The 25853-nt window shown below is 42.1% G+C and overlaps 1 protein-coding gene across 1 annotated transcript in view; it reads right to left on the reverse strand.

Moving 5' to 3' along the window:
• LPGAT1 (lysophosphatidylglycerol acyltransferase 1) overlaps positions 1–25853 on the reverse strand; it is a 51683-nt gene that overhangs the window by 15923 nt on the left and 9907 nt on the right. The window contains exons 2-4 of the mRNA XM_061348385.1: positions 12311–12429; positions 7681–7776; positions 4676–4949 (exon numbers count right to left, since the gene is read on the reverse strand). Of these exons, the coding sequence (XP_061204369.1) occupies positions 4676–4949; positions 7681–7776; positions 12311–12429 (489 nt within the window). The remainder of the gene's footprint in view (positions 1–4675; positions 4950–7680; positions 7777–12310; positions 12430–25853) is intronic.

The following is a 25853-nucleotide window of genomic DNA, read 5'->3' on the forward strand; positions in this document are numbered from 1 at the left end:
GGAAGGCTCCCACAGTCCTCTTCTGTGCCCATTTCCTACCTTCTGCTTTTGTGGAGCAGAGCTGCTGCATGCATTCCTCAGACCAGCTCCAAACTCAGCTCCAGCCCCTTCCAGAGTAGGATGGGGAGGTAAACCGACCTCTGACAGCCTACCAGAAATCCAGGTTAGGAGGAAAAACTGTAAGTTTCTGAAGGTAAGATCAGCCTCTACAGACTCCTGTAGAGTGAGCAAGTCTTAGTGCAGCTACGTCCACGTGCAATTACAAAAACATGCTTCCAAATAACAGCCACAGGCACATTTTGGCACGCTCTGGTTTAACATAAGCCTTACCTAACCATACGAGATCCCACACTGCCAAAAACCAGCCCCAAGTCACCAAGGATTTCAGAAAGTTAACTGTAAAGCAAATCTTGCTGTCTTTTTTTGGGGGGGTTATACTTAGTTGTGCCCTGCCTTGAAGCTCTAACAGAACCTGAGAATGAAAAACAAACAGCCAACCGCATACAACACAAGGGGTAGGACCTGAGTACCTCTGAGGATGTTGCTTTCAGGCCTAAGTAGACCTCTGAACAAGAATAAACTCTATTATTTTTAAATGGAGCACGCTAACAGGAACTCAGAACAGAAAAAATGCTGCACTGGTTACAATACAGAATCCCACAACGGTTTGGGTTGGAAGGGGCCTTACAGCTCATCCAATTGCAACCTCCTGCCACGGGCAGGGGCACCTTCCACTAGAGCACAATCCTCCAAGTCCCTGTGTCCAACCTGGCCTTGAACACTGCCAGGGATGGGGCAGCCACAGCTTCTCTGGGCACCCTGTGCCAGCGCCTCAGCACCCTCACAGGGAAGAGCTTCTGCCTTAGATCTAACCTGAACTTGCCCTGTTTCAGTCTGAACCCATCACCCCTTGTCCTGTGGCTGCAGTCCCTGATGAAGAGTCCCTCTCCAGCATCCTTGTAGCCCCCTTCAGACACTGGAAGCTGCTCTGAGGTCTCCACGCAGCTTCTGTTCTCCGGGCTGAACAGCCCCAATGTTCTCAGCCTGTCTCCATAGGGGAGGTGCTGCAGCCCCTGGGCATCCTCGTGGCCTCCTCTGGCCTTGCTCCAACAGCTCCGTGTCCTTCTTACACACTGTGAATCTCCTTCTAGCAGAAGTGGCGGATTCTGCTGTCTCAGATTGCCTCCAAATGCTACAGTCTGTTTGCTTTTCAATAGAACATAAACGTTCAGAAAAGGCCTGTAGGCATCTGTCCTACACAGCTGCATCCAAACCACACAGTAATAACGTATCTTAGTGTGAATGGTACATACTTGCTTTGTAAGTGCTAAGACGAGACTGAACAATCACAACAGTAACTTTCACGGTTAGACAAAAAAAAGCAAAACTCAAAAGAAAGTTTATACAGTTTCCTAACTTGTGATGTTATTTTTCCTTAAGCTCACTAGCAGAGGCAAATCTGCACAGCTATCTCCTTTCTTATTTTTGCTCTAGCTGTATATTCAGTGTTACTAAGTTGCTTCCTATTTAGTTATGAAGAAACTCACTGTCAGCATTATCAAGACATCCAGTGCTCTGTCACCCTCTATGGTCCTTTCACAGCAGACACTTGACTGTCTACAGTCACAAATTTACTGTGGTTCAGACCTTCTCTTTGTCCCCTCTATGTCCTCCCTGGGGTTACTCTCATTTGACTACGCATAGGACTCTTCAAACCCACCAGATCATCAGTGTTTACCACTGAGAAAGAGAGCAAGTTATGAAGAGAGGCTTCAGCAGGAAGCCTCGCATCCAACCGAGCTGTGGAGCACAGCCAGAGAAGGGCAGCAGAGCTGGTTCAGGGCCTGGAGCACAAGTGTGATGGGGAATGGCTGAGGGACCTGGGGGGTTCAGTGTGGAGAAGGCTCAGGGGGGACCTGATGGCTCCCTACAACTGCCTGACAGGAGGATGGAGCCAGGAGGGGCTGGGCTCTGCTCCCAAGGAACAAGGGATGGGACAAGAGGAACCGGCCTCAAGCTGCCCCAGGGCAGGTTTAGATGGAGCTGAGGAACAATTCCTGCCCCAGAGGGTGCTCAGGCATTGGAACAGGCTGCACAGGGCAGGGCTGCAGGCACCGTCCCTGCAGGTGTTCACACAGCGTGGAGACGAGGCCTCAGTACCACGGGTTAGGGGTGGCCTTGGCAAGGCTGGGGAACGGTTGGACTGGATGATCTTAAAGGTCTCTTCCAACCTGGTCGAGTCCACGATTCTGCAATGCTGCCAGATTGCATCTGGAGTGGTAAAGAACGCACCAGCCAGGCACGGACCTAAGGACCACATTTTCCACTTTGAAAAGAAAACATTCACTAGCATTCACTAGCATTCACTAGTATTCAGGTGTGGTTTCCTGAACACTTACATCACTCTAATAGCAGCCAAAAGACACTGTTGCCTTCCCCTGCATAGCAATGTATTCTTGTAACTCATCCTTTGTTCTCTACTTGTCCTTGTGTGTTCAACTGGACCACTGACCTTAAAATTCATGTTTTGCCCCAAAGATCAGCTCTCAGACTGAACATCTTACTCATCATCCCAAGATCTCTCCGTAACAAATCACCTGGAACAAAACAAGAAGCCCTTATTCCCGGATAACAAAAAAAGCAAGCCTTCCCACATTCCTCATCACAGTGAGTCAAAAAGTCTGATTTAAATAAAACCAACCAATTATGATGTCCAGTCTCCAGCTCTGCAGAAGGGAAAACTGAATTTCTCTTAGAATAAGCATCAGAACTGGATGTACTGTGCTGCAGTTGAAAACAGCAAGATAAGGTTTCAATATGCCTCTAACCAAGCTCATGGCAGTCTCTTATCAGGCAAGAAGTTGCTGCACAGTAAAATAAAGCAGACTTAAAAAAACATACTGGAGCAATGCTGATCAAAAATAAGCTCTGGAATGTCTCTATTCAGTGAACAATTGCTCCAAACTCCTTAAGTGCCAACTGTTTGGGAGGACTTAAAATACCTCAGCTCATTACGTATGAAATAATGTATTACTCTTCCCTACCATATAAACTTCACTTTCACTTCTTTCTCATCCTGTTTGTTTTCACACATGCCACTCTGAAAGAATGACAGCTAAACACACATTTCTTTCCTATTTTTGCCCACTCATCTTTCCTGCTGTCTTCTTGATAGGATGGAGAGGATTCCATGCATTTCTGAAACAACTCTTTCAGCTAGCACCCAGTTAGGCCAATCACCTTCAAATACTCACTTCTCTGGAGCCTGACTCACGTCACTCAAAAAGCACCAGGTCTGATGTTCTGCTAAGTTGATGGCAGAGAGTATGAAAACATTAAGTTGGTATTTGATGAGTGCTTTTGGTCCCCTTCCAGCCTGTCACTAACTGAGGAACTTCTTACTTTTCCTACCTTTTTGCCTTTGAAACAGGAAGAAATGGAACAGGTCAAACTTTTCTCCTTAAAAAAGTTAACTCTTAACAAGGCCTACTCTTTTTCTCTCTTTTAAACCTAAAACCTTCTAAGACAACAAGGGCTTCCTTCAGCCTTGCTTTTCTGAATGTAGCCTGAAAGGAAATACTCTGATGCATTCCACAGCTTCATTTTCAGCTGATATAAAAGATTCCCTCCATTTCTGCAAGTGCATCATCTCCATCCATTTCCTATGTTGACAAGATTATCTGGAAGCAATTTCTGTCTGAGGGTTCCTACTAATCCTGAAACTTGAACAGAAAAAAACCAAAGCCTTTAACATCTGTGGCTTCGTTAGTATGAAACTTTGATTCAAACTGCCAAATGATTGTCATCATTTGGCTCTGGAAATCCCAGCACCACCCATCAACAAGAAACCACCTCAACCCCCCAGCCACTTGTTTCTATAAGAAGTAACAATCCACAATTAGGTTAAGCAAGATCTAACCCTGCACTTGAACATGCTAAGAAGTTCATTATAAAAATGGACAGACTAAAAGCACCAAGTCCTGTAACTACAGACATCATTTATAACCCAGCTATACCCTCCCCTTCAGCCCAGGTGTCCCACAATAATAACGCTGCAGGAATATTCTTATTCTCTCATAACTCTTTTAACACAGGACAGCCAAAACCATCCTTCAAATCGAGTCATCAGCAACAATCAACTAATCAGCAACAAAGCAGACAGTTCCCATCAAAATGTGTATAGAACAGAAGAACTTGAATTCAACAGAATATAGTTCAAGAGGAGGAATAAAATCGAGAGTACTGGATTCAAATAAACTTCTGAAGCCAGGAATAAGAATCTGGACATAGTTTCCATATTCCAGAAACACTGTTAACTACAGTTCCATACTACCATAAACCAGTGCATACCATCAAGCTTGCTCCAAGGAGCAGCCCACCTTCTTGTTCACTCTGAGAGCTCATTCCAGTGTCTGCTTTACCCACCATGTGCCCCAAGGCAAGCATTCACACAGCCACACAGTAGACTCTATCAAACTAAAACTATGGGTTTCTTTTTTGTCTAAACATCAAAAAATAAAGCTGGTGGAGCGAAAAATAAATATGCAAACACATATATAAATACAATGGTACATTATGGATGCACTCTGACATTAGAAGAGGCCAGTTCAACACAGTAACTCCAATCACGGCCATTCAATTTGCTTTTCCCCCACAAGAGTGAAGTGGTCTTTACCTCTTATCACAGCACCTCCACCTGCAGGAGTCCCGTTTTCTTGCGGCGCTACAAGTGTTTCCAGGATTACTTGCGTTGCCCCAAGCCTTGGCAGGGTAACATGTTTAAGAAATGGCAAATTGTTTTTCTTGGCAAATGCCTGGCTCGTTTCTCTCCTTTTCCTAAGAAAGCCACCCTCTGGAAATAAAACAATCCATTTCCGATTGCGGCTCCTGTAATACTTTTCTAGATGCTCCTTGAGTAACACAAGCTGCTGGTCACGGTGTGCTCTTCCCTGTAAGGATAAAACATCACCTAAATGAAATGAATGCCTAAGAGAGATAATATTAGCCAGATAATTATTCCATTCCTAAGAGTCCTCTCTTATCAGAGGTACAAAAAAGCCCCCCAGACAACACAAACCAACGTTCTCCTCAGCGTACCCACTGGTGGCTGAATTAATGCCACTATGCAGAGAGGCTGAAAAAACCTTCCTGAAACTGGGGATGAAGCTCCTGATTTGATGAAGTCTCTGCAGAAGTGACATCCAGACCGTAACTGGGAACTCCATGTAAGAGGATGACGTGTTTGCAGGATTTCCTAACTGTTACTGTGCCTCAAGTTGAATTTGCTAAACTGAATTCTGCAAACACAGCCTAGAGGTCAAGCTATGGTTCTGTGGTCTATCTATCATCAGGCATTTCTGCAAGCCAAACAGGATCTTTGCTTCCACTATCCTCTATGTACCTTTCCCCTCACCCCTAGCCTCTATTAGGATTGCAGAGGCACCACAGACCTCGAGACCAGGCCTGAGTGAGGTTACCACAGCAGAACCACAGCTTTCACCCAAATCTGTGGTGCTCAAGTGACTCGTTCATTTCTCCTCTCCTATGCGTTAGCAGAGCTTCTTCAGTTAAGACAGTGAGATGTGCCCTTCTAATGAAGGCAGGAATGTCTCACCCTAGACCACGTTGCACAAGGCTCCATCCAACTTGGTCTTGAACACTGCCAAGGATGGAAGGGAAGGAAAAGGTTCTACCTGCTTACATTAAAGAGCAATATAAAAATCCCTCAGGTAAACCAGTGCTTTCTAACTAGACCACAGGACTTCAGGGTAGCACAGGAGTTAAGGAAACAGCAAACAGTAATCTTTTCACATGCTAGGCATTAGAACTCTCCCAAACCTAAACAAACCTAACAAATATGACTGGTGAATAAACTGCAGTTTAGCAAATCCTGTGAGGTTTCAGATGATTCTGCAATACAAAAAAAGCCCAATGGACTAAATGGGAAAAAGGAGTGTTTAAAAGCACCCATGGCTAGATAAAACCATGGAAGATAAAACACAGTTAACATACTATCCAAAAAGAAAGTCAGTCATACAGAGGCAGCTCCTTGTACACCCAACTCTTGAAGACCATGGCTAGTTGATCTCCATCACAGGGCTCAGCCTTCTTTCCTTTAGAGGAAAGAAAAGAGGCAGCAAGAGACTGCTGACAAATTCTTTAGGGTGCACTTTGCATCATGGATATGGCAAGGTACTGACAGTCTCTGCTTCCAGTAAACTCTTTAATGGGAGAAGAGGAATAAACTGGTCAACTCCTGGTAGGCCTCGGAAGCATCCCTAAAACTGCCACTGGGGCTGCTCATGAAAATGAAGCTGATGTGCATTTCAAACAAATCAGATGCACTGCACCATAATCAAATTAGATTATTTTACAGGAGAAAAAATATCTGCGCATCCAAACATTACTAGGGCCTTTCTATAGTCAGTGGTTTTGCTACACCCAAAGGCTAACTAACAGCCAGGAAACAATTTATTTCGCTTGGTTTATATTTAGACTCATGCTGATCTCACTTTACTTGTGATGTTGTTGCATATCTCAGCCACTTGACAAAAATGAGGAAAAGCCTTAGGTTTTGTAGCTCAGAAATGGTTTGGATTTGGAACTGGAATTGCAACACCACCTTCAGAAATTACAGTTAATTAACGTGACAGCCACACGTACCTCAAAGAAGTGTATCTGATGTATTTTAACTACTGAAATAGACAGTTTACAGTGTCAAACCCTGTTCCTTTCCATCCTCTCACAGTACACAGTTGTGTATCTCTACAGACCTTAATCTTATCTAATTATTTGCCTGAGGTTTTCTAACCATGCCTCTAGTCTTAGTGAGAAATAGAATTTCAGCTATGTATAGCTGTGATAAAGTATTCCATCATTCCATTCTGAGTCATTTAGCTGCTTTTTCGCTGTAAAGTGAAATTTCATTAATTCTCTCTGGCTGCCCATGCATTTGAAGTCCAGACAAATAAAAATAAGCAGAGGAAAGAAAGGACTATGCTGGATGTTGCAGTTCACAAACTGGCTGTGGGTTCACACTTAGCATTCCACACTTCCAAGTTTCTGGTTTTAGAGTGCAGCTGGATCAACAGCTACCAAATAAGAAAAACCTCCAAATTGTAAGAAATGATCTGAGGTTTTCACTCCTTAACATTTGAAATGCTGAGCTCAAGGCACACTCTTTCCTGATGCTCAAAGAAGAATTAACCTTCAAGAACCAATTACTATTTACGCAGGTCCTTCACTGCCTTAAACTGGTCTGCTATCATGTCAGCATCGAAAGGAATGGTCCTGCCTTTCTTTATTTGACACTGACAGTCAGAACAGTGACCTAGCCAGACTTGAAGCACTCCACAGCTTTAAGGTCACTAAGGAAAGAAGAAAGGTGCCAACAATGGCAATAAGAAGCAGAGAGACTAAAAGGCCTACCCATGTACTGTGCTTGCACTCCTCCCATAAAAGCCTCCCATCACAGCTGGATTCCATAAAAGTTTGTGTCTAGGAATATAATAAAATAAACTTGGGAAACAAAAGCAGAACAAAGCTCTACCCAAATATACACATTACAGCATAGTTATTTCCTCCTGCAAACCATCCAGGAGGTAATGAGTAAGTTCCATAAGAGCACAATGTTCCAAATATAAGGATAAATTCAAAGCACTACTATGTGTTTTCACTTACCTGTCTTATAAAGAAGTCTCCATGGATTAGAGACACGATGCCAAAGTTCGTGTACTTAAAAATATGATCCATCAGCCACATCATCTGACGGACAACCTGAAAAGTTATCAAAAGAAGATTAGTAAATACCAAGTGCAGAGAGTTATGTATATTCTGGTCACATTCTTACCACCCTCGCAGCAGCAACAAAACCAGCAAATACATTTAAAGTCCTTTATGCCCTTAAGTCTAAAGCAACAGAGGTGCTACACTTCTCCCCAAAGAGCAGGATTGAATAGATGCCTTTTGGTAATATACTATACAGTTCTGCACTATTAGCCATATGCTGAAGTGACTTCTACTCTGCCTTTTCACACAGGTGCTGTAATGCTTCTACTGACATACCACAATTTTAAGGCAGCTGCAAACTAAACCCATCTTCAGTGATCATTAAAGTACACACAAATGATACAGATCTGTATTTGAAACCTCCAACTGGTTTATGTATACCACAAAACCATATTTCCTTATAGTTACTTCTACTTGGGGAATGAGATCATGTTGTTCTCATGCTTCTGATGTGCATATGCTCCATACATGCTCAGCAGCATTTAGAGAGACCTCTGGAGAGCCCACATGCCGTTATTCATTTCTCTCATGGCAGAGCACCACATGCATTCCTGAGAACTCCGTGAAGTCGTGCTCCTTGTCCTGGCCAAGAAGCATAACGAGAAGGCAAAAATAGAGGTTGTGCCATCAGATTCACTTTGACCATCATTTCTTACAGGAGAGCAAAGGCATATACCTGATCAGTCCTTTGAGATTTAAAATAGAATAATTACTCCAAAAGAGGTAAATAACAGAGGGAAAAGCCTTCTTCTCTAACAAAGTCTTTGCCCTTTATAGCTCCTACATGTAGATGTTGAGAGGGGTACAGATTTGCTCTACAGAACTGAAAAACCCACATATGTCCCTACATACTGTTGTACACTAGGCTCGCTGCCTTTACTTTTCCTTATGATATAAGGCCACACTAAAACTGATTCAAGTTCAGTGAAACTTAAAGTCGTGTAACGTAGTACTCTTCCATTTACCACTATCAAAACAGCATATGGAGAACCATGACATTTCTCCAGTAGTCAGAAGAGAATTAATTTTAAACAGGCACCTTCTGCTTTGCCTCCAATGATGTATCCTACAGAACTGAAAGATGCCAAGGCAGAAAGAAAGCAGTCTAGGAAGTAAAGATTTCCTCTGGAAAATATAATGTATTAGTTGATTACACCTACAAACACCAAAAGCTTGCACAATAACTGAAATACTTATAAACCACATCCACCACATTAACAATACTTCTAACAAAACATTCTGATACAGTGAAAGAGGGTGGCTTTTCCCTGTTTTCACATCTTCATGTGGAATATGGAGAAGGAAGCAGATCCTATTTAATGCAGGAATTCTGATTTGTAAAAGCAGCTCCAAAATTTGCAAGTTGGGTTGAGAACTGCATGCATCAGTAAGTCTTTCGTCCAAAGAAATCTAATTATCTTTTGGAGTCCTCTGATTACCTATGCTCCCTTTTGACCACAGAAGCTATAAATGAATCCTGTGTTATATATAGTTGGAGCAAGATAACTGTCACATACCCTGTTTCTTTCACTTAACCTTAAACAACTGCAGCTGGATGCTCAAAGTGAAGTTTTTACACACCTGCAAGAACACAGCTGCCAAAGAACACTGAGATACTCGACTGCCTTAGACATTTAGCTGATTTCCCAGTAATTCTGAATTCACATCCTTGCCTAAGAGCACATTAAGAACACCTCAACTTCTGTGGTTTTAAATACTAGGAACCTTTCTACTTGAAGATCTTGGATAATGCAAGAGCACCCATTTTTGGACCCTTCAGCATTGCTGGAAGTGGAAAAGGAAAGCATGTCTCAGAACAGAACAGTTTTCAAAGATAGAAAAGTTCTGCTTTAGAAACAAGCATCCAGTTCTTCCCTGTGACATGCTAGTATGCTCTCCTGCCTGCCAGTGGCACTTCCTACTAGATGCTACGCATCCAAGGGAACAAAAACACACTAGGTATTTGTGAGTGAGAGAAGAAAAACCTGTTCCTAGATAGAAGTCCCCACTTGAGACTGTAATACTGGTGAATTGGTTTCCCATAGAGCTATCCCCAGGCCTGGGTTCAATAAAAGAGAGGATCTTAAAGCAAAAATTCCTCTTGCAGGGATTTATATTCTTCCCATTTCAGTAAATTAGAAAGCCTTAGGGAGGAGACAAAAAAAGAAGAGGTGAGCCCAAGGGACAGGAGTTAAAAAAAGCACTGAGATATTATCACTCCTCAAGGCACTACAGTATCTGAGTTCATGCCTGTGCACCAGCCCATAGATGAGAGGGGGTGTAAGGAACCATATCCTTAGATAAAAACATCACCAAAACTCCACTGACAAGGACTCAGCCTGCAGCAGCACCCATATGACTGTCAGTGTTCACCTCATATGTTGGCATTTTGACAGTTACTGTTCTATTATAGCAAGCAGAAGTTAAACCAACATAATCTACTTTACTGGAGGAGGTCAGCAGGCATAATAATGTGCTTCCCCGAAAAGATCTGTGTCTTTTGAGAAGTCGCCATTCTTCTCCAGGATGTTTTAGGGCAGTCCTGGAGGAGGAACTCTTTCCCAGCAGCGTTAATGCTTCTTTCCTCCCATACCAGCTTTTACTGTCTTTTTATTTAGATGCCAGTAGGTGTATCCTGAAAGTTGATCATTGCTCTTCTGAGTCTGAAGTCCATCTCACCATGGTTTAGATGACACAGGTCATCTAAAGGCTGTGCCATCCATAGGCTTCCTCAGGCTTTTTGAGAGGCAATGATGTAACTTTGTCAAAGATGAGTGAGACATACAAGTTATAACTAAGACAAAACATACAGGCAGTTTGCTGCAAGCGGGCTACAAAGAGGCAAACTCTAGATCTTAGTGACTACAAGCCTGCCTATAAGCCTGAGCAGTGGTTAGAAGTACAAAGAGGAAATATTTTTAATGGATGAATTAATGAACATATACACACACTCAAACACATAAAGCTGAAAAGGAAGACTTAAAGAATAGGACACACGTATTATCTGCAACCAAAAGGCAAACTAGACTAATGGATATTCATCCTGTTCCGCTACCAACGGCAGGACAGATCACACTGCAAGATACTGCTGGTGGCTCTTCTGTTTAGTATCCTCAGGAATGAAACAATACTCATGAGATGAGTCTTTATCACTTGCATTTCAAGGGGGTTTAAGCAAAGACATTCAGAAGTGTGTTGAGCACAGATCTGTAGTTGTTTATGGACTGAAAGAAGGTTTGGATCCTGTTTCGGGTCCTTTTTGCTTCATCCTTCCTGCTTAGGTAAGTTCAGAATGTAGAAAAAGCTTTTACCAATTTTATTACAAAATCTAGGTGCCTCCTATTCACAGACCCACTTTCATTGCACAGGTTCCAGAACAAAGCAACCTGAATAGACTGACTTTCATCTTTCAAGCACCTCTACCTTAACAAAGAAACCTGCATTCAAACCAGCTGCAAGCTCTACTTTCTTCCTCTTCACTGCACCCTTCCTGGCACTGCTTTCTGCTGTGAATCAGAAAAAACAGCCCCATTTATCAGGCCTAATCCAGTCGGAAAGCAGCAATAGCAGCATTTTAACCTACTTCTCTTTGTTAAATACATTACCTTTAATGTTCATGAGACCTCAACTAACGGAGTGTTTTAACACTTCCTCTCACAAACTGGGGTAATTTCTTGAACTATATAAAAAGTATAATTAGGTCACTTTTGATTCACCTGAAACCTTGCTGTGTGGCTTGTCTTATGGTAACATGTATTAGTCAAGCAATATTTAGGGGTGTTAATGAGAAACTGAACATGAGCTGGCTTCAGGGTGTGCTTGAGCCCAGAAACCACCCGTGTGCTGGGCTGCATCACGAGCAGTGAGACCAGCAGGTCAAGGGAAGTGATCCTGCCCCTCTGCTCTGCTGTCGTGAGACCCCACTTGCAGCACTGTGAACACTTCTGAACAGCAGTGCATGAAACAATTGACATTAGTTGCAATTCTCATGAAAAAATGCTTAAGGGCTTGCAAAATAAGAGCTCAAGCAATTTTGACCTTAGCTAGCTGGCTTAGTGTGGACATGTTGTCACAGGGAAGTCACCTTCAGTTTCTGAACTCCTATATATGAAAATTCCAATGCACAACTTGCTTCTGATTTTGAGAAAAATCCCATGCTGGAATAAAGTCATAACCAAGAAGCCAGACTTGTGCTGGTTTGAGCAAAGTTAGCAGAAGCTGCACAAGAGCATGAGGTGAGAAGTCAAGTACATGATTACCTGCCAGGAGATCTGCTTCCCTGTGTTAACCTAGACAGGATGCACACTGACTCAGCTCGTATTTATCCTTCTTTAAAGGCAACCTTTATGGTCTAAAACCTGCTCCAAGCTACTGGCTGTCATGTTAAACCAAATCTGCTCAGGGCGTTGAGATTATTAACACCCAAGTCAGTCATCAATACCCCACACAGATGTGAGCACCCCACACCCAAGGTGACAGATCACACACACAGAAGCTATCCCACTCCCCAGTTGTAGCCTACCGTGCCTTTATCCTGAAGGCACATCATCAGAGTGCAGACGTCACCCGTTGCTTGATGGTTCACCAGCACCATGGCTTCATCTTCTGATACTGCATTAACATCATCACCCCATTCCACTACTAGTGAAAAAAAATAACATTAAAAGGTCAATTTTACAATGACTATAAACAACAAAAAACCCCGAAGACCCAGATAATTGTAACAAAGGAAGCTACATGCTACATGTCCATTTAAATTGGCACATAGCATAAAGATAGGAATATCAGCAAGACCATTTTTCTAAGCAGAGGGTATCCAGCTTAGTTTTAAATTGCATGCACAGAATAAGAACAAAACAAAAGTTCTCTACCAGAACATATGCACAGAGATTGATCTTTTTGTGTCATTACACCATTCTATATTTAGGGTCTCAAAATTACATAAGCTTTTGACCCAGCTTTCAAATTCAACTGTCTCACCTCATTAGATTAAAAAACAAATCACGTTGGCAGAGATGGTTTTTGGTCATTTGTTTTTAAGTTAGCAAGTTTGTTTCATTTCTACACTTACTATTAATAAACTACCCTGGTAAAAGCAAACCAAGAAGTCTGCAGTTGGCCCATTGGGTTTAAAATGCTACATTAAACAAACTCAGTAATTCACATCTAAACAAGCTAGCTCTAGGCAAGAAAGTGGCTTCAGAGAATGCTGCTCAAATGACAGAAACTATTAGTCACTCTTCTGTAGAGCAGATACTCCAGTGGTAAGAATGATGTCAGGAGGAAGCTACAGCTGCTGATCAGCCAATATTTACCCTGACTACCAAGAATTCCTGAGGTAAGGAAAAGGAGCTCAAATTGCTGCTTCCATCATCACCAAGTAACTAAACAGAAAAAGAGAGACGACTGCCTCTCAAAGAAGAACACAGGATGGAAAACCAGGTTGTAAGCCTGTTGTAAATTGAAGACCAGAATATGTCTAATACTGCCCCTCTGCTCTGCCCTCGTGAGACCCCACTTGCAGCACTGTGTGCAGTGCTGGTGTCCTCAGCATGAGAAGGACACGGAGCTGTTGGAGCAAGTCCAGAGGAGGCCACGAGGATGCTCAGGGGCTGCAGCAGCTCCCCTATGGAGACAGGCTGAGAACACTGGGGCTGTTCAGCCTGGAGAAGAGAAGCTGCGTGAAGACCTCAGAGCAGCTTCCAGTGTCTGAAGGGGGCTACAAGGATGCTGGAGAGGGACTCTTCATCAGGGACTGCAGCCATAGGACAAGGGGTGATGGGTTCAGACTGAAGCAGGGCAAGTTCAGGTCAGATCTAAGGCAGAAGCTCTTCCCTGTGAGGGTGCTGAGGCGCTGGCACAGGGTGCCCGGAGAAGCTGTGGCTGCCCCATCCCTGGCAGTGTTCAAGGCCAGGTTGGACAGAGCCTTGGGCGACATGGCCTAATGTAAAGTGTCCCTTTCCATGGCAGGGGGTTGGAACTGGATGACCTTAAGATCCTTTCCAACCCAAACCATTCTGTGACTATATGATTGGCTGCTTTGTCCTTAACATAACTGTGTGCATGAAAGCAACGCCATGAATAAATATTCGAGCACTTTAATTAAATGTCATTACACTGGGCAAATGACTACTCAGCTAACTAACAATTCCAAAGATTAATTTTATACTTATGAACATACCCAGAAAGAATGGCAGTATCTGCACAACTGCCTAGCAATGAATTTGAAATAACTTCATTTTGCATACTGCATTTTAAAACTTCAGATACCTTCTGAGATTTTCAACCGTCTCTTCTTCATTAAATAGTTTTACTAGTGTGTAAAAATCAGCATAAGTTTTATTGGCAATTTAAGTTCCAATGAATACCTAGGGCTATTATTTCAAGAGGCACTGGGTCTTAACTTCTTATTTCCCTACTGAATTGTAGAGCAAGGAAAAAAGAAAAAGCCTCCAGGCATTTGGAAATGGGCAGCGAAGGAACCAAAGGCAATTTTCCTACTAGCACCCAATCCTACAAGCTACCATGTTAATTCCATATATAAAAAAAGATGAAAGACCCATGCTTTATAGCAAGGTCAGGGAAACTCTTAAGTGTTCTAATCACAATTATTAAACCCCCCAAACCCATAAATCGGCCTAGATAAATCCCCTGAAAATTGTTATATATGTAAATACATTGATTTGGAAATCCATTTGCTGTTTAGATTTGAGTCTACACACAAGACACATAACTTTCTCTGGAAATTGGAGAACTTTTACCCCAGAACTTCCCACTCCTTAGTTCAGTTTCCTTCTCATCACTCAGAATCACTTGCATCCATGAGGCAAAACCTGTTCCAAGAAGCTGAAGGTTGGCAACACACAGAACTGAAGAGTACAATCTTTTGGAAACCTTCAGCAGCAAATGGCACTATTAACGGACAGTCTCCTTTGCTTCCTCAAAGAGGGAACATCATTATTAGGTATTCAATAGTGACTGTAACTCAATCAGGTTTCTATGTTTTAAACACTCCTCATACTTAAGCAGTTTTGTCTGGCAAGTTGTACCCTGCTTTACTGTTATTCACAAAGGGCTCAGAGCATGTTTCAGCTAGAGTAGCTATGTAGAGTTGTTAAACTCATTTGTCTCGCCTCTGTAGATGAGATTCTTTGATAGCTGGCATTAAGAAATCCCAGAAGTGACGTGAGAGGTTGAATATTACTTAGCATGCCTAGACAGCATTAAAAAAAAATAAATATGAGTATACTAAAGGTGTGGGGTTTTCCCCTTAACAAAAAGGTTAGAGGCATTTGTCTCTCTGAATTGGTTGCCTCCATGCAAAAAGGGAAACCAAAGAGCAGACTAAGTAAACCAGCACACAGTTAGGTTTTTACACTTATTAAGTATGTATTTTGGGGTTAGAAAGTATTTTAAACCACCTATGTTAAATCAGACACATATTATTGAAAAGAGAAAAAGAGCTCTTCCTATCCCACCCCTTCCTGACAAAATTCATACTGCCAAGGAAACCTTCACATACTGTGTCTATGTACACACAAGACATAAAAGTGACCAGTAAAAGTGGTCTGGAAAAGGAGGGGAAGAATATGCACACAACATAACATCTCCTTAAACACAGCTTTGCTTAATATATTATCTTTCATTTCCTATTAAAGAATGTACCCTCGCTATGAAAGTATTGGCAATTTCAATGCTCTTACAATATACAAACCTTAAGGTTGAGAAAATCTGTTTCAAACAAGATTTTGATACCAAAAGAAGCCTCTTCTACAGCTAACTTGGCTCAGACTTTCATAATGATGATAAACTGACCTGTGCTGCCAAACTGTCCCTTTTATTTCCATCAAGAAAAGTGTTCATCATCGAGAAGTCAAACAAGCAGCAGCTGGGGAAGAGAAGCCTGCAGATACAGGGAGTTCTTAGACTCCATGTTAAATAAACCAAGATTAGGTTTAACATGGCCCAGTCACCATCTGTGTGTTTCTGTGACAAACCATCTTGCACACCTCTACGCTTCACTGCAGGAAACAATGCACATTTCCTTTGGCCTTCAGTTCCATTCTTTTTTGCTTCCTTTCCCTCTATCTGCAGCTGACAGGCAGAACTGTTTTGTGGAGAAGAGGACTTCAGCAGTCACAATATTTATGCTGTTAATCAGCCCACACTCTTACTTCAATTCACTGACAGGAAGAGGTGTTAAAAACAGGAGACAATTACAATAGAGATGCCCTGGCTCTTTCCTCTTTCCAGCCAGCTCAAGAACCACATTTTTCCTAAAGCACAGCAGTTCCTTTTGGAAACGGGCCCTAGTGATGACTGCTTTTGAAGACTGACTTTATTTTCCTGGAGTGCACGTTCAAGACCTCATGGGTACAGTTTGCTTGAGTTCTATAATTCACTGGCACGAGAGATGATGCTTGTGGCTGAAGAGAGGCCTCCTTTTACCCATCTGTGAGTGAGAATCAATAAAAGTGAAACCTTAGCTCATCTTCAGTGAAGCAAACTTCTTCCACTGACTTCAGTACAGGCAACACCATCACAAGAGCTTCACCTCCTCACAATTATGCTAGGCAAGCAGTTTATACGATAAAAAAACTTTTCAAGTCAACAAATTCTGTCAGGGTACAGAAGTTATGCTCACTATAGATATTGAAGAAATAGTTCCAATATGTCCTAAGCCTTACAAGAACACATCTCCAACTGGACATACCCTGGAGGTCTCCCAACAGCTATTTATGCTGCTCCCGCAACAGTGCTTGAACGTAAAGACACCAAAGTCACACAGCTCCTAGTTCTGATCATCCAGACTGGAACCTCAGATGTATACAGTGGTTACTGCTTCCAAGGAGCAGTATGAGAGAGACAGTGTTTGTAGCCACATAAGCAAATGTGAACTGTGAAACGTGAAGACTGTGATTGATATCAGCTTTCATTGCTATACTGGTCATAAACTGTAGCAGCCAAGAAGCCACTCCACTGTCTGTACTGCTGCTTCTATTATTAGAAAAGCAAATGCAAGACTGAAGAATGGGATGGAGTGCTGAAATCCTTTTGAAGTACCTCGAGCTCATGAGTCAGACCACTCGCAGAAGGAGCAAGCTGTACAGCACATTCCTCCCTGCTGACAGATAAAATACATTAACTACCCAGAGGAACATCAATGCATTCATGAAATAATACCCTAATGCTCTAATGCCTTACATGCTGCAGATGTTAGAGTGGCCAGGAAGAATCAGTTTTTTTGAAGCCTAGAAGAAAGAGAAGCAAAGCAATGGGGCAGTCTCACAATCTTTCTCACCACAAAAGAATACGTTTTGTGTATTTAGCTCACTTAAGAAATGAAACAAGTAAAGGTTACTAAGGGATACTGCCAATCACTCGGGTAAGGCTTGAAAGTTAAAAACAATCCTAAGGGGTTCAAAGGATGCACATTGTTGGCAAGGTCCTAAAAAGACAGAGACTCTGAACCAGTGGTAAACAGACTTCAGGTTAACTGCTGTCACTTCAGTTCATGCTTAAAGCATTACTTTGGTCATTCCTAGTTATATTGTGGAAAGAAACACTGTTAACCTACGTTCAAAAATGTTCACTTTCAACACCAAGTAAAGACAAAGTTTACAGGACTGCCCTCAAGGTGACCAAAATAGAAACTGAAGCGGAACTTGGGCCATTTGCTGATTAAAACCTTCTGAACAGTCTGCGGATGACCAAAAAGCTGTAACACCCTAAGTGACAGAAGCAAAGAAACAGACTTCCATAAAACAAGCATAGAAGAGACAGAGGGTCTGAATAGAAGGAACTCAGCTAAACTATTACACACAGCAAAGACAAGATTTGTTACAAACATGCAATTTTAAGTGGTGAGAACCCTCCTTTGGCATCACGGGGCCAGAGAGTCCCACAGAATGTTCCACTGGTGTTTACTGCTCCCTACATGGACAGTATGGGCTTGAAAATGTTAAGAAGAATGAAGACATACAAGGGTCTTTTTTACCTTTCTGCCATTCAACCCTGCTCAGAGACAGCGATGGAAACACCACAGTCAATTCCGCAACACAAAGACATCCAGCACTTGCCCAAATAGACCCTTTTTATCAGACAGGGATGTGGGTCCTATATTTCAGTCCTTTTATCTAGTGATAACTTTTACAAGTGGGAAAGGATTCTCACCACTCAAGCATATGACTTTATACAATAAATCCACAGAACACTTCAATTTGTTCACCCATAACACTGATGGTTACTCTTAAGAAGGTAGCCCAACATCAAATTTGCTTAAGTTGATATCACAGTCTTAAAAGTCCTCCTCAATCATACAATCTCAGTCATACATTGAAACTACAGTATTTTAAGTGCTGGTACAATCCCAAATACATCCCAAGATCAAAGAAAACTGTATCTGTAAGACTGCTTTATGAAAAACAGGCTGGCTTTTCTAGAGTTAAAGGGAAAAGTGACTTTGAAATCAGGGGAGTTTCAGAATCCACCCCCATTACAACAATTCAAGCATGTTCCTCTTTGTGAAAGAGCAGTGAGGAGAAGAAAGTGTTTCTTTTCTATGATGAAAACTATACCAGTGCAGCTGGGTAACTAAAACATGCCACAAATACAGAGCTTGCTGTTGCTACCCTTATCGCCCTTTCAAGCAAAGAACAGCTGGCTGTGGCTCTGTATTTTAATAACTTGAACCCGGCAGGTTACAACAGTGCTGTACTCATACTCATCTGCCCCATCACTACTGCTCTGCAACCAACCATACAGGAACAAAGCTGACAAGCAGGATCTGACACATCAATCCCTGACTGCCATGGCATTTTTGGTTTTATTTTCCCTTTAAAAACTACAAGTATCGTTACAAAGATTCCTATGTGCTGCATGAGCTGGAGAACTTGTTTCTTCCAGGATTCAAGTCAGACAAAGCCTGAGGCAGGCTTTCCTTCTATAGATATGAAAATAATGAGAAGTAAAACAGGAGGAAAGAGGAAGATTTATTTAGAGCACACAAAAAAGGGGTGGGGGTAAGCTCATCTGAAATTCAGTATGGCAACCCAGGGACTTGAGATTGAGGACGGAAAGCTGCAAGAGAGAAAATGATCATCTCCAGAGCACAAAGCCCAATCACTAGGGTTGTACCCCAGGCTCCATACTGGCACCAGTAGTGTTCAACATCCTCATTAGCAGCCTGAACTATGGAGCGCCCCCTCTAAGTTGGCAGCAAGCTTGCAGACAATGAAGAACCGGGAGCAGTAGCTGATAAGCTTGCTCAGCGCTGGGGAGCACTGGGTCCAGTCCTGCGCTCCCCAGTACAATGCAAGATGCAGACTTACTGGAGGGAGTCCAACAAAGGGCCACTAAGATGATTAAGGGACTGAAGCACCTTTTGTACAAGAAGAGGCTGAGGGAGCTGGGACTGTTCAGCCTGGAGAAGTGAAGACTTACACGTGGGTAAGGTTTACCCCCCTGAAGTACCCAACAGGGGTGCAGGGAGAGGATTAGATTTACCCAGACTCCTGCAGTATCCAGTGACAGGCTGAGAGGCAACAGGCACAAACTGAAATATAGGACATTCCACTTCAACACAAGGAGAACAAATCCTTTAAGAGTAGTTGGACACTGGCACACACAGTGAAGCTGTGAAGTGTCCATCCTTGGAGCTATTCAAAACCTGACTGGACATGGACCTGGGCAACCTGCTCTGATTGACCCTGCATGGTGTTCAACTACCTGATCCTGTGGTCCCTTCCAAACTAAACAACCCTGTGATCCACAGCCTGACACTAGGAGGAAAAAGAGGGTCTTAACAGAATTCTTTCTTAGTGGATACCACCAGCTACAACAAAACCTACATTTTCCTCCTGCAGCATGAAAAGGTGCAGCCTTTACAGGCATAAAGCACACACTGCAAATACAAACGGGAAAGGTTCTGTCTTGCTGCTACAGAACTGCAGCATAGGCATAAATTTCAGGGCTAGTTCAAACTTTTATATTACAGCAGCAGAATGATTCACCTGGGGTCATCAGATTCAGGCAGGAAAGTGGGACCAGTAAACACCACCACAAACTTGAAGCAAAGATAAATTTTAGCCAGAATTAGCCATTGTGATCACTGCTATGAAGTCCTGACATCTTCATTTATACCTGTATCCTTCGCTACATTACACAGCATGATGGCAAATGACTTCATTGAGACTGTTTTGTTGAATGTCAAGCATGAAGCATACAAGCAACCACATTGAAATTGAGCTACTTTCAGTTACGCAAATACCCAAAACATTGAAATTACTACTTAATGCCCAGATAGAGCTGTTGACACTTAATTAAACTTCAACCTTAGACTAGTAATAAGTAAACAAACAAAGAAAACCAAACAAACCCAACATGTAAAGTGAGAAGGCCTCAATTATTTCCCCTATTATCTTTCTTCAAGATATTTCTTGTTTTTCCAGTTTTGGTCAAGGTATTCTAATGCTAGAAGCAGAAAAGAGCCAGTGCCACACCATGTGATAGAAGTCAGCCCAACCACAGCTATCAGATGAAGCTGGGATGATGTGGTAGCAAACAACAGTTGGATCAGAAAGGATCATTATGGAAATGAGGTCTGCCACACTGGAAGACCTGCTGGGCAAGACTGGTTGTCCCAACACGCAAACCATAGCCAGCATAAGTCACCTAAATTACCTATGAAACTGCTATGGATTTCTTTTAAAAACAAACTTGTTGGGCATGTTGTGGTCTTTAGAGCACAGCAAGCTTAAGAGTTTTGGTCTTTTAAAGAATGTCAGAACAGGTTAAAAACATGCAACCCCCCCCCTTCTTTTCCCTGTAAGCTTAAGTACAAAAGAGAAATAACCCTTGTTACAAAAGTTCTGTAGCCACAGGCCACAGACAGCACAGTACCACTATTTTGGCAGGGTCAGTGTGGCAGCTGTTTGACTTTTAGCAGGCTTTGGATTTGGTTGGGGAAAGCAAATTAAAGCAAGTATTTTCTCCCTCAGAGAGCACTCTGAAAGCACATCCTTTATCACAGTCCAAGTACTGCATGGTAACAATAACCTGAGCTGTCTTTGCACAGCCAACTGACTATGCAGCACAATCTACTCAGGGGCAGTACTGAAATCCTACAATATCATTACTACAGTTTCCTTTTGAGTCACTGGCAATGGTATGCGTTATTCATTTGATCCTGTTGCTTGTCCTTCCAGATGTGAAATTCCCTGTGATGCTGAAGAGTCATTCACTTTTACAGTGACTCCAAAGCTATCATATCATACAGCCTTAAAAAAGGAAACAGATAAAAGGCAAAAACAGATCTTCTCAGTGGGGTTCCAGGGGAGGCAATGCCCAGATAATACACCCAGGAGCGCAGCCCTGAGTAAAGGGATACTTTTTACATTGTGTGATCAACACCAAAGAACAGTAAATCCAAACCAACTGTGTGAAAAATCCCATTAGGGTAATGGTCTGTGCAAAGCAAATTACTTGTGAAACAGCAGTCCTGCCTCCTCCAGGGAAAGAACTCTCTCTTTCAAAGCAGGGGGAATGGTTGAAACCTGCTCTTAACTTGATCTTGATGCAAAATAGTCAGCCTTGTGCAAGCTGGCTACAACAAGCTAATAAACCAGAAGCCACTGCCCAGGACCACAGCATTCCGAGTTCCATCCCAGTGCTGGTTGCTTGTGAGGAGCAGCACACTGCAGTACCACAGGACTTTCTATCAGGAACCAAGCTTTCTTCTTTATATGACAGAAGTAGCGTCTGCACTGTGTAGTCCAGAATAATATGAATACTGGGGAAACTGGACAAAGACTCCACTGAGATAAAATGCACCATCAAGGCAGAAACGTGCCTTCAAATGACAAAAATTGGGGAAAACCTGTAATTCTGTTTCATAAAGAAACATGTGCAGGGTCTGATGGCTGGAAAGAAATACAGATAACAATCACCTATTACCATAAATAGATGGATGTAGCCTACACTACATTTGTTGCTTTCAAAGTGGACAGATTTGAGCCCTTAGCGCTTCTGACAGTGACACGTATGATTTGAAGGTACTTGTTACAGAAAGCTGAGGTAGCCTGTGATAACTGTAGAACTGCCCAAAATGAACTCCTGGTAGAGACTGCTCAAGATTTGCCACTGTTATTTAACAGGGAGCAAGGTCTCTTACAACAAAGTTCTGCAAAACTTGCTGGTTTACTCTCAACTAACAAAACCGTAAGTGGAAAGCCACAGTTCCAGACATATGGAAGACCCTGCTCCTACTTAATCCAGATTTCCAAGTCAAGCCAGTTGAAAGTATGGTATTACAGAGCAAGTGGCATATAGCAATGAACCTACCCAGGAAGACATGGCCATTTCCTCTCCTTTGAAGATTTGTACATTGCTTCTTACTTAAAAGAAACCAGAGCATCTACAAGCTTTTCAGATGTTCTTCCCAAAAACACAGCTGCAGAAGTATCAGGACATTCAGCAATCTTACATCAAATATCCCAAGGCCATGAAACATCAAGTCTTTCTGGGGACAGAAGAACTCAACAGAATTTAGCTATTACCTAGTGCATAAGGGACTGGGGAGGCTAGCTAGCAATGAGAAGACATGAGGTTCCAGACCCCTGCCACAGGCAGAGATACCTTCCACTAGAATAGAATCATAGAATGATTTGGGTTGGAAGAGACATTAAAGATCCTATCATGAAGACTGTACCACATCACAGCTAGAGAGGTAACTCATCAAGGGTTTTCTGGTACCCATGAAATTCTCTCAAGTGCCTTGAAGTCTAACAAATCTGGGAACCAGAAAACCGTAACAGGACTGGAAGTGAGCAAACAATTACTTTCTCTTTAAATAAGATGTGGAACTTGCCTAAAACTCCAAGAGAGAGTTTGCATTCATCTCTCCCTACATACCAAGTCTAATTAAATAGCACAGTGAAGAGGCTTGATCAACCTGCAAGCATTCAATGCCTTAGGTCTAGAACTGTACCACCAGGACAAGGTCACAGGAAGGGTTATAGCCCAAAGGGTACAGAAAAGCTGCCAAAGTGACTATAGGTAAGAACTAAGACTATGCTTTTCAGAGATGTTGTAGGTAACAATTACCCTGCTGGGCAAGGAAACTGTTTTCCAGGTGTCCAAATCCAGCTGGGCTCAGAAATACATGATTTTCCATATAGACTTTAAATAAGTCATTCTGATTCAAAACCACCTTCATCATTTTTTCCTCCTAAAGGAAAGCAAACTGCATTGCTTTAATCACTGGCTGAAGGTTTGAGTCAAGAAAATCAACAGTACTATTACTGGAAATCAAGATTATAGCTGTGGTAAGACCACTGCTGTATCCCAGCTCTTGCTAGGTCAATCCCAAGTCTTGCCCAAGTTACTGCAAAATGCTGTTGATGCTCTCTCTTTTCACAACTGACATTACTCAACACAGTTCATGATACAGTACAAAGAATCACTACAGAAAAGCAGTGCCAGATACATTTGGAAAACCCTTTACTTTTGGATTATCTCTGCTAAATGGCCTACATGGGAAAGGCAAAAGGCCATTCTGTGTATTTGTCATCTCCCTGCAGTGACCTCAGAACTGAGAAGTTTGTTTCCACTTGAAGGACATTGACCATTTAAACCTCTTTCAGGTCATCTGATAACATAGCAAATGAATAAATATAGCAGTATTTATCTGCTATATTTATTACAAATATTTATATATACATTAATATTTATATATTAAAATAGCAGTAGCAGATAAAGCAGAGCTACTGAGTGCCTGAATGATGGTAAGAACAGAAATACATATTCAAGCAGAGTATTTTGAGATTGCAGAAGCAGTATAATCTAAAAATCAATACCCTCAAGCACAGCTACAACATTTTTCTCTCCTCTACACCTCAGCACCATCCTGCAGTTCCAGTGGGTTAATGTTGCCATATGGCATGAACCAGAACCAAGTCACTGGACATTTTCAAGTTGCAATATATAATGGAAAACTTCATAATGAAACAATCAAAAAAATAACTGGATACAGATGCAAGGAAGCAGAAGAAATCTTTCAAAAGAAGCCTTAAATGTTTGCACCATCAGGTTTCAAGGACTCTGTTAAACTTTTCACCCATGCTACAAACAGCCTTTACAACAAAGAAGTTAATAACGTGAAAAATATTTCCCCTTGGAAACAGCAAATTCCCACATTCAGTTTTATGTTCCTGTTTATGCAAGTCCCATTATTAGAACACTAGGCCACAGTAAGCTTAAAAAGCATGCTGGAAAGTGCATGACAGTAATTCTAGCTGGGAACTTAAGCTAGTACTTTCACCAGTATGACACAGCAAACGATTCAAGCTGACAGAGCATCTTACCATACTTAAATTTACCCCAGGTTATCCTGCACCAGTTCAGAGACTTAAGAATTAAGCATGTGGCCATGTTTCAGCTTGCCAGGAAGCATAAATCATCATCAGATCAGAAGCAACACCTTTCATGGTACTCAGGCCATCACAAATGAAGTAATTAGCAGGGAAAAAAACAGCCTCTCTCTTTAGATTATTCCTTTTGCTACACACCGAAGCAGCAGCAAGAAGTTCACTGTTCCTAATTTCAAGAAGTTTAGCTCTCTGGCATCTGTTACTATTACAAAACAAGTAATCCTCTTATACCTGCTGACAACTGCATCAAAATACCTTGGATTTGTGGCTGACTGTCTTACTGGGAGTTCCAGTAGGACTTTTTACTGTCATAAAGGCATACTGAGGCAAACCAATTTATTGCAACGTTCTGAATGGCTGGCTCCAATGCCTACCCTTCACCCTCTGCACACAGCCTAATATCCAGTGAAACATCCGGGACCCAGTTCTGAAATATGCTGCTGCAATGACAGTAATTGAGGCTTCTCTTCCTCTTTCTCTCCTCCTTCCTCAAATTAAAATAAGATGTATTTAAAATCCAAATCTCAGCTCAAAAACCTTTTATATACATTAGAAAGAAATGGTGAAAATGACAGCAGAAAAATGCTGGGGGAACTAAAAAGAACAGACTTCAGAGTACATCAATTAAACACAGCGCTTCACTTCAGAGCAGTTTCTCTGGAGAGCATCTGTAAAAGGGTTCAACAACAGAGCTGCGAAACAGACTGTGGAAATGGACTTCTCCATTTCAAATACAGCCACAAATGCAAGAAGATGTTATGAATCTCAACATTTCACTTTACAATTAAATGATTAATGTGAATACTCTCAAGTCTGCAGGTAACAATAGGGACTGTAAGCCCTTTTCATGCAACTTGTCATGATCTGTGGCTACAAGTGCCTTGGCTTCCTCATGAAGCACTTGCCAAGTGTCTGACAAATTACTCTCTTCAAACAGAAAGAAAGCTAGGCATAAATAAGTTTATTCAGGCTACAGAAGTCTGGCACTCCCACAGAGCAAAAGCTTTGGTCAGTACACTTCCCAGCACTGAACTCTACCTACCCAAATAAACCTTCTATACCCTGTCTCAAAACAACCCCATGAGTGATCAGACCCCCAGATTTACCACATTGGTTTTGCCAGGTATGAGGAAAAGGTAACAGGACTGGAAGAGAAAGGAGCAAAACACCTAAAGAAAGGAGCAGACCATCTGCTATGGTTCTTCCCTCACCACAGCAACCACCAGAACAACCCTTAACCTCCCTACAGTGACACACGGTAATGCCATGTGTGGTTATGTGAACTCAGCTCTGCATCTGAGCTTTTAAAGTTTAGTGGGCTGTTAAAACATCTACAATGTGAGCAGTAAACAGGAGGGAAGAACAGTTCAGCATCTTCTTCTCCCTCTGAAACCAGTGAGGGATAAAGTGCTTCTCCAGCCTCTACAAATCTTGTTGACCTCCGTAAGCCCAAGGTAGGCATCAAATGATCTTCAAAACATCTAAGACAACAGGATTACCCGGGTAAAGGCATTGCTGTTGCCACATTCCCTGCCTACGTTATTAGGTTTACGTAGTAGTGTTAGGTTTGATGATACAAATACAAGTGTTTCAAAATAAAACAGATTCTTTCTTTTTTGTTTGTATGCAATTCCCTAT

The sequence above is a fragment of the Neopsephotus bourkii genome, unplaced genomic scaffold (assembly GCF_033783945.1).
Source record: "Neopsephotus bourkii isolate Nb327-2 ecotype Australia unplaced genomic scaffold, CSIRO-AGI_Nbou_v1 NB_354, whole genome shotgun sequence".
Lineage (NCBI taxonomy): Eukaryota > Metazoa > Chordata > Aves > Psittaciformes > Psittacidae > Neopsephotus > Neopsephotus bourkii.